The 9,071-nt window shown below is 59.7% G+C and overlaps 3 protein-coding genes across 3 annotated transcripts; 2 read left to right on the top strand and 1 right to left on the bottom strand.

The window, feature by feature from the left end:
* Nucleotides 1–102: 102 nt before the first annotated feature.
* On the bottom strand, nucleotides 103–510 carry JDV02_007589 (uncharacterized protein; the record flags this gene model as incomplete). Its single annotated transcript, XM_047989095.1, has 1 exon — nucleotides 103–510. The coding sequence occupies one exon, from the start codon at nucleotides 508–510 to the stop codon at nucleotides 103–105; it is 408 nt and encodes a 135-aa protein (XP_047845094.1).
* A 688-nt stretch (nucleotides 511–1,198) lies between these two features.
* TIF35 (translation initiation factor eIF3 subunit g) lies at nucleotides 1,199–2,560 on the top strand. Its single transcript, XM_047989094.1, has 3 exons — nucleotides 1,199–1,507; nucleotides 1,576–2,206; nucleotides 2,266–2,560. The coding sequence occupies exons 1-3, from the start codon at nucleotides 1,479–1,481 to the stop codon at nucleotides 2,488–2,490; spliced, it is 885 nt and encodes a 294-aa protein (XP_047845093.1). The 5' UTR covers nucleotides 1,199–1,478; the 3' UTR covers nucleotides 2,491–2,560.
* A 1,476-nt stretch (nucleotides 2,561–4,036) lies between these two features.
* CHO2 (Phosphatidylethanolamine N-methyltransferase) lies at nucleotides 4,037–7,856 on the top strand. The gene is made up of 3 exons (XM_047989093.1): nucleotides 4,037–4,815; nucleotides 4,908–7,588; nucleotides 7,650–7,856. Exons 1-3 carry the CDS (start codon nucleotides 4,623–4,625, stop codon nucleotides 7,722–7,724), a joined length of 2,949 nt encoding a protein of 982 aa, XP_047845092.1. The 5' UTR covers nucleotides 4,037–4,622; the 3' UTR covers nucleotides 7,725–7,856.
* Nucleotides 7,857–9,071: the final 1,215 nt, after the last annotated feature.

Raw genomic sequence — 9,071 nt, 5'->3', positions numbered from 1 at the left:
TCTCCGATTCGCGTGTGGGAGAGCTACCAAAAGCCTCGTCAGTATACAACATCTCCGTTGAGAAAAGACGCCTTCATCGTCCAGACAACTCACCCCTCTTTCTTAGAATAGGAGATCCAAGCAACAGCAACACGCGAGACCAGCTAACAGGCCTCCACAAATGCCTGGCGCTGCGCTTTGCCTCTGCTGCGGGACGTAGCCGGGGCCCTGTTGGTATTGTCCGGGGCCGGGACCATACTGGCCCTGCGGCGGGTACGGGCCTTGGCCTGAGGGGTACGGTCCCTGCTGCTGATTGTAATATCCCATCTGGGGGCCAGGCTGGTAGTATCCTTGCTGCGGCGGCCCTTGCTGCTGATAGTAGTTCTGTTGCGGTCCGGCAGGTCCGCCAGGAGGATAGTAGCCTTGCTGCCGGTTCTGGTCGTATGGATTGGACGATTCGTTCCCGTAAGTCGGCTTGGGCGCCTCGGGCTGGCCCCCGTAGGGCGGCGGCGCGTCGGTCTTGCTAGCCATGTCGATGAGTGGTTGCGACAGTCAGATGAAGCACGGCTTGTCGTCGAGAGCGATTGGCACAGACGAGGGATGAGGATGGGGAGATGCGGAGAAGTGTCGCGAGGGAGGCGGCGATTAAAAAGACGTTCCGCGGTCGAAACTCTACATGTGTCACCGGATGGGTTGGCGCCACCCGTTGGCCACAGTCGGGGGGCCGACCGCCGAGGGGATTACGTGGAAGCATGGGCGGAGCTGCGCCACGCTTGGCTCTGGGTGTGTCGCGGTCGCGCCATCCGGAGCGCTTGGCCAACTCGTGCTGACCGCGAAGCGCGAGCCCCAATTACACATGGAATCATCCCTCAATGTCCTGAGCATCGACGTAATTGACAGACTGAACACGGCGACACTGGAGCACTTGGTGCTTCCATCCGCATCGCCTTCCAAAACGAGCCATGAAACGTGACTGAAGGTTCGATGGCTGACGCAGCTGAACTTGCAGGTGGCTAGATTTGCCGCCGAGACACTCGTCCCTCGCCAGCATCGTAATACCGCGAGACTAGCAAGCGCGTAGCCAAAGTATAATGTTTCGAGATCGTGGCGGTACGGACTGGAGGGTCTCGGCATCGGAAATCCGTTGACAGGCACCAAGTCAGTGACACAGACAGTGGAAGCCCCTCGCTGGATGCGATGTGCTCTCAGGCAGGTCGTACTTTTATTAGGGCGTCCCCACTTACTCTGGCGCAGAAACAATGAAGACGGCGCGGGACGGTGCTGCTTCCTCTACACGTGACTCATCACCCAGCCACATATCTGTGGCGCGTACTCGCCCCACGACGCCTCAAGTCCGCACCACGAAAAAGTGCGAAATTCATCCATCGACGAGAAACCCCACGATCGCGACCCCATCAGCTTAACGACTCCGATTACGACGCACGACTGACTGGACGGACGCGGTAATACCAAGGAGCTCAGATACACAGCCTTTCATCATGGCTACCACGGCGCCGCCCAAGCCCAAGTGAGCCGACCCCCCCCCTGGAGTTGCTCGCGAAACAGAGCTGGTTGCTGACCCCACCATGAAAATAGGCACGACTGGGCCGACGACGATGATATCGAGGAGACATCAACCGACCTGCCGCCCCCCCAGACCATCTCCAACAAGGACGGCACCAAGACCATCATCACATTCCGCTACAACGACGAGGGCCAAAAAGTAAAGACGACGCGCCGCATCCGCTATGTCACGCACACTGAGACCGTGAACCCCCGCGTTGCCGACCGCAAGACGTGGAGCAAGTTTGGCCAGAGCGAACGGGATCCCGCGGGCCCGGCCGCTGACACGACGTCGGTCGGCGAGAACATCATCTTCCGACCCAGCGTCAACTGGCGCAAGGACGCCAAGGACGAGAGCCAGGACCCCAACGCCCAGTCGATGAAGGACAAGCTCAAGGACAAGAAGGTCAAGTGCCGTATTTGCAACGGCGAGCATTTCACGGCCCGGTGTCCGTACAAGGACACGATGGCGCCCGTTGGCGAAAGCACTTCGGCAGACGTCGCCGCCGGAATGGGCGACGATCCCTCAGTCGGAGCTGCGGGTGCTGGCAAGAAGGGCTCGTACGTGCCGCCCGCCCTGCGCGGCGCTGCGGGCGCGGCCGGCGAACGCATGGGTGGCAAGTTTGGCGAGAGAGACGACTTTGCCACGCTGCGCGTCACCAACGTAAGTATCCCGACGGCGTCTCGTGTGAGCCAGAACGCCATGCTAATGTTCTTGATCAGGTTTCCGAGATGGCAGAGGAGGGCGAGCTGCGGGACATGTTCGAGCGGTTCGGCCGCGTTACGAGAGTATTCCTTGCCAAGGACCGGGAAACGGGCATGGCCAAGGGCTTCGCCTTCATCAGCTTCGCGGACCGCGGCGACGCGGTCAAGGCGTGCAACAAGATGGACGGTTACGGTTTCAAGCATCTCATTCTCAGGGTCGAGTTTGCCAAGAAGGCCCAGTAGGCTGGTTCTCTGGACATGATGAAGTAGTTGGGGACGTACGGATAATGCATTTTCACGGCTTTGATCTGCGATTTGAGCTTCCTGCGTGCCCCGTGCCTCGTGCAATGATCGTTGCTGTACTCGTCGCAGGCCAAAACAGCCCGCTCACTCTGCGGACGAGCAATCGTGATTGGGATTCGGCATCTTGACCTGCAGTGTAGATGCCAGTTGTCTGGTGACCAAAGGGCGGATGGTTCGGCGGCCAAACTGCATGCAGTTGCGGCAGGTGGCAGGTGGCAGGTGGCATTGGCTACTGCTGCCGAACCTTTGTCCGCGACGGTCCGGCTCTTTGTCTCCGTCAGCGAGACAGGACAGCCTGTTGCAATGCCATTTGATCATCGCAAGCATTTGTCAAGCCCGTGTGTAAGTCCTCAACAAGATGGTGGCTACATTACTACGAGCTTCCATGCTGTGCGAAGCCCCGCACACGACATTGGTTGGGGGATGCTAGGGTGAGGAATTAGGCATGGGGGGACACAACCGCCCGGGGTCAGGAGTGGAGTTTGAAGACGGCAACCACTTGGATTGACAAGTTTTGTTTCTTGGCTTGTGATAATGGGTCTTGGTGTTGTAGCATGGACTGCGCGGACTGATGAGTCTTTGTTCTCAGCCAGGGCCTGAACGCCAGGTGGTGCCCGCTCTGCGCTCGTCATATGCGGAGGCGAGCGGACTGCTCCCAACAGAATCGACGGGACCAAACCGGCCGTGGAGAAGGGGAAATTGGTCCCCTGGATTGGCCCTGTCTCTGTCAACGGACGGCTGGGGCATGGAGCGGTCGACCAGACAGGCTGACTGGATGGCGGGGATTTTTCCCTCGCGGTCGTCATCTTTGGGCTTGCTCTATCACTCCTCCGTCAATAGCCAGCGTGCATGGGTAGTTGAACGAACTTGGCGAGCCTGGATTGGTGCCGCTGGGGTGGTGGTGCGCGACTTTGCTTGCGTGGGTGAGAGTGCCTTTTTTTGCCGGCCTCTCTCTCAGCAAAGAACCAAGTCTGCCCGAACTGGTGCAGTACATGGCACACAGCTGCCGTATGATAGGTCGGGATGTACATGTAAGGTTGGACGAAACCGTTGCGAGGAGCTGCAGTACGAGGTAGGTAAGGTTGTTTCTGCACCACACCACGACCGGCGCAAGCACCACCACCACCACCTCCTCCAGAGGCGCGCATACGCACAACAACCCGAGGGGAGAGCGTGACCTGCCGGCCCTGCCAGTGGATCGGCGGTATGCAAGGCCCCTCCGATCATGGGCCAATCCGGCGGCTTCGTCACCAGCCCTCTGATGGCATGTGCAAGTGGAAGTCCGGCCCTGGCCCCCGACGGGCAAGCTCTCAATATCTGCGTACAGTATAGGTAGGTACCAAAAAAAGCCAACAAGCTTTCGAGGTGGCGGATCCAAGCATCGTGTCGCCCTCCTTCCGATAGAGTTCGTTGGCTTGCGCACCCCCCACGCGGTCCCAGACGGGACACAAGACACGTGCCATCTGGTCAATAAGAACGATGCCATTGGGGCAGCTACTGCCCTCCTCCTGCCGTCTGCAATCTCATCGGCTGATTAGTACTTCGTACTTACCTACAGAGCACTATACCAGAAGACAACTTCCATCCACACCATCAACCACCACCACCGGCCGCTCGCGCGTGGCACACCCAAACTTCTGACGGCTGCTGCACGTTCGCTGCGCTGCAACGCGCCCGCCTGCAGGCCCTCCACACCGGCGGGAGACTGTGACGTCGGGGCGACCTCCAACCCCACGGCGCCCGCCCACGGTGTGGTGCCGTCGCCGCCGCCGCCGCCGTCCGTACCCAGTGGACGCTGGCTGGCTGGCTGCGACCCATAACCGGGATCTTGGAAGGTACCTGGCGCCGTGGTCCGCTGGACCTGGTCCGCCGCCGCCGAGAACCGACCTGGAAAGACTGCCGTGGCTGCCCGCACCATCCCCGTGAAAGGCATCAGTACTAAACCGAGCCACATCCCGCAAACCCGCCCCAAGCCCCATCCCCGCCAGTCGCCCTCGCATTGTTATTCCTCAACCACCATCTGGCGTCTCGACCCGCACGCATTGGCTTTCAACAGGACCAATTCGTCGATCATGACCACCGCCGCCGCAGAGCTGCCCTCCGACGGGGGCGAGCTCCGCCTGCGGCAGGCTCGCAAAGCAACCAACGCCGCCTCAGTCTCAACGCCTGAGCTTGTCGCGTCCAAGGGCAATCTGGTACGGGACGACGAGCACGCGGACAAGGTCAAGGGCAAGAAGACGTTTGGCCGCACTCCAGATGGCACAGGTACGCACGCCGACATGCCGCGTCTGCTGGTTTCATGCTCCGTCTGTCTACAGTATTTTTCGTCGCGCTGACACTTGGCGTCTCACGAGCAGTCTTCATCGTGCCCACCACGCACGACATGGTCTCCCAGCTGCTAGACCCCCGGCAACCCAAGAATCTCTCCGATGTGCTCGTCCTCGGAATCCTCGCGCTGCATATCTTGGCCGCATACATGCTGCCGGCCGGCTGGAAGCGCCCCGTCTTCGCGCTCATCTTCCTCTGCTGGCGGGCCGCGTACAACGTCGGCATCGGCGTCTTGTTACACATCCAGTCGCACCACCGCCGCCTCATCACGTGGGCGCGCCGCTGGAAGCTCTTTGAGGACCCCAAGACGGGCAGGAACCCACGTCCGTGGTTGTACAGACTACTCAAGCGAGAGCTCGAGGCAAAGATCCCCGAAGACTACCAGTTCGACAAGGCGCCCCTCGAGTACAACACGTGGCTGGTCTTCCGCAGGGTCGTCGACTTGATCTTGATGTGTGATTTCGTGTCCTACTGCCTCTTCGCCATTGTCTGCGGTCATACGCCCAAGGGCGAGGGGATCCTCATGGGCCTCGCGCGCTGGGCGCTCGGCATCGCCCTCGTTGGCTTCAACCTCTGGGTCAAGCTGGACGCCCACCGCGTCGTCAAAGACTTTGCCTGGTACTGGGGTGACTTCTTCTACCTCATCGACCAAGACCTGACCTTCGACGGCGTGTTTGAGATGGCGCCGCACCCGATGTACTCGATTGGCTACGCAGGCTACTATGGCATCTCCATGATGGCCGCCAGCTACGAGGTGCTCTTCATCTCGATCGTCGCCCATCTCGCCCAGTTCGCCTTTCTCGTGACTGTGGAGAACCCGCACATCGAGAAGACATACAACCCGCCTCCGCCCCGGCCGAGAACTCTGACCATGAGTCAAAGTGACGTCTCCCTCCCCCTCAACCACCACGACGAGGCCTCTGTCGACCGTCCAGACTCTTCTGCCTCCGCCTCCGCTCCGGCCTACGTTATCAATGACCCGCCCGCCGCAGTGCATGACATGGTTGGTCTGAACAACATGGACCTGTTCCGCGTGCCTGACTGCGTCGTCGTCATCCTGCCCCTATACGTAGCTGTGTTGACGCTCGTGACACCTTCCACCCCGATATGGCAAGCCCTCTTCGTCGCGCACGCTCTGGGCTGGCGCGTCTGGTACCATCTCGGGCTCGGCCTCATCTTGGACAGGCAGTCCAAGACCAAGATGTGGACGCGGCACTTTCTCAAGTTCGGTGAGAGCGCCGGTGAGGCGTGGCGGCAGTGGAAGGGCATGCATCACATCAGTATGATCATGTGCAACACGGCCTTCATCGCCGCCTGCTGGAAGATGTACTCGCCGCCCGCGGACTGGGGCTACGGGCTCGTGCTGCTCAAGCACGTCATGGGCGCGTCGCTGGTCGCGCTGCAGCTTTGGACCGCATTCAGCGTCTATGACTCCCTCGGCGAGTTTGGCTGGTTCTGCGGCGACTTCTTCTTTGATCAGGAGGCTAAACTCACGTACACGTCCATCTACCGCTTCCTCAACAACCCCGAGAGGATTTTCGGCACGGCCGGCGTCTGGGGCGGCGCCCTCATCACGTGGAGCCGGTCCATCTTCATCATGGCCATTGTCACGCAGATCTTGTCCGTCTTCTACCTCTCCTTCATCGAGAGGCCCCATATGCAAAAGGTCTATGGCAGAAGTCTGCGCAGGGAAGCCGGCCTCACCAAGTTCATCAAGCGATCGCTGCCGCCACCCGTCAAGGGCTGGCAGGAGAGCGTGGACAAAGTCCTAGATGACACGGCCCACTTTGTTGAGGACTTCCTCGACACGGCACGGCCCAAGTTTGCGGCAGGCGTCAAGACAATTGTTCGCGATACTTCGGCCCTCTTCAACATGGCGCCCGCGCGTCTCACCCTTACGCGGATTGCTCCGGATCTGGCTGGCCTGGACCCCAAGCAGTATTCACTGAGCGTCGACGGCACAGTGTCGATGCTGGCGTCAACAAGAGACGTTCGCGCCTCGGGCAAGGAGAGCGTGACGGGCCGGTTTCCTAAGGAGATCAAGACCAGGATCTACGAGTACGGCTCGCCTCTCAAGGTGAGGTGGCGGGCTCCGGCGAACCACAGTCCCAAGGACTGGATTGGTCTGTACATGGTTACCGACAACCGATCGAGGGAGACGACAGAAGTATCATCTCTTGGCCGCTGGGCCCCGACAAACGCAGGCGTTTACGATGCACTCACGGCCGACAGCAGCATCGTCACGGCGGAACATGCCGTATCGGTTAAGGGCATGGCCGGGTCGAAGTTGGTGGAAGGCGAGGTGCTTTTCCAAGGAGACAAGCTTTGGTGGACACAAGGGGTGTTTGAGTTCCGGTACCACCACGACGGCAACCACAGCGTCATGACCGTCTCGGAGCCGTTTGAGATTCGGATCGGGCCGTTTGCCGAGGAGGACGTGGACGTTGACGCCAAGGGCTTGTACGCTAAGGCGGTGGAGTCGGCGATCCTCCCGGTGGTGAAGAACTGCCTCGACCGAGACCCTGACATTGCGCCGAGCACAGTGGACGAGCCGTTTGGCAGCCACGTGGAGCGGGATGGCAAGTACGCACGGCGCATCGTGTACGCGATTCGCGAGATGTTCGGCATCGAGTTTGCTCCGGCGGTGGTGCTGGCAGACCGCAACGTGAGGAAGCTGGCGTGGAGAATCTGCAACGCCAAGGAGGTTCTGGTAAGCTACCCCGCCTCGGGCTGACGTCGTACTAGTTGTAGTAGATGCTGACAGCGACAAGGCGCCATATAGCATGTCGCACTCCAAAGGCACAACGACACCAGCTGCGCTGGATTTTGAGGCGCAAAAGGCCTAGCTAGGTAAGCGGAAGATGGGGGGCTAGCGGGTCAAGGAAGATGACACCAGCGGGGCGGAAACAAAGTCGTTAAAAGGGTAAAATAGATGAATAGATACCAGTGATGAAATTCAAGACGTTGTCAGAGCGGATGCATTGTCCGTCCTGTTTGTCCGTATCCCGATTGAAGGAGCGTGGGCATCTTGTTCCCCAGACAGGCGGCGATGGCTTGGATGGCGTGCGGCTCGATGGGGCTGCCGTCTGGGGAAAGTGTGATGAGCCCGTGGGGGTCTGGCGGACAGTGGGGGGGAGGAGCCCACGATGGGACGAGATGCGCAGGTCATGGGTCGCGCGATGGACGGGCAACCCATGCCGTGGCGCTTATCCGGGCTGGCAATCACCATGTCGGATCGTGGTAGCGATGCTTCGGATGCGACGTCGAGGGGGGTGTGTGCGTCTCTTTGTGTGTCTTGCCTGCAGCATCACTTCTAGTAGTACTAGTATTTTCCCCCCACATAACGAAGCCACAGACATGGTCACCAAAAAAAAGAGCGAAACGGAAAGGCCGTCTTTTTTGTCGTCGTCGTTGTTGATGGGGGTAAGGGGAGTCATGCATGCAGCTTTACCATGGCTGGAAGCGCAAACGCACGGGGCAAGGGGGAGGCAGGCTTTGTTCGTGGGGCTGTTTTGCCGAGTCCCGTGCCACCTCAGGGAAGGAGGGGGATCTGAAAGCTGCCTCGTGGGAAGCTGTCGTCGGTCCACGCCGAGGAGGAACAGAGAGGGTGGGTAGGTGGGTGGATGGATGGTGGAGGCGGGGGGTGGGCGTGGCGCCGCCCTTTCGTCTGAGGTCTGAACAGAGTATGGGATGAAACCCGTCTTTTGGTCTGTCCCTCTTTCACCACCCCACCGATGGCGGGGGGGAGAAGTCCTTCCACTAGTACTACTAGGTACTGGTAAGTTAGTTATACATACATTCGTACTTTGTACATCCGTATGTGGGATGAAATCAACCGAGCGAGCAAGCAAGCAAGCTCCCAAGAAAGTGACGGGGCACATAGTACCCCAGCGAATTCAAGTTGCAGGGATGCGACGGGCGGGTTATGTGGGGTATGTGTCTGATGTCCGGCGTTTGGCGTTGGTGTTGTTGGTGGTTTGATGTGATGTTGGCGGGAGCAATGAAGCAGGATCGGCGGAGCCCCCTTCCTGTCTGTTTGTGTGGCCCTCGTGTTGGTGGCAGTTAGAGGGGCGAATCTCCGGCAGTTGAAGGGGGGGGGAGCGACGATGGGCGAGAGAGTGGTTTTTTTTTCTTGGAAGAGGAAAAGAAACCACGTGAGTGACAAGTGACATGCCACCAACCAAAGAACCACC

Source organism: Purpureocillium takamizusanense, chromosome 7, assembly GCF_022605165.1.
Source record: "Purpureocillium takamizusanense chromosome 7, complete sequence".
NCBI lineage: Eukaryota > Fungi > Ascomycota > Sordariomycetes > Hypocreales > Ophiocordycipitaceae > Purpureocillium > Purpureocillium takamizusanense.
The sequence above is the reverse complement of the archived record's forward strand: the minus strand, read 5'-3'. Positions and strand labels throughout refer to the sequence as shown.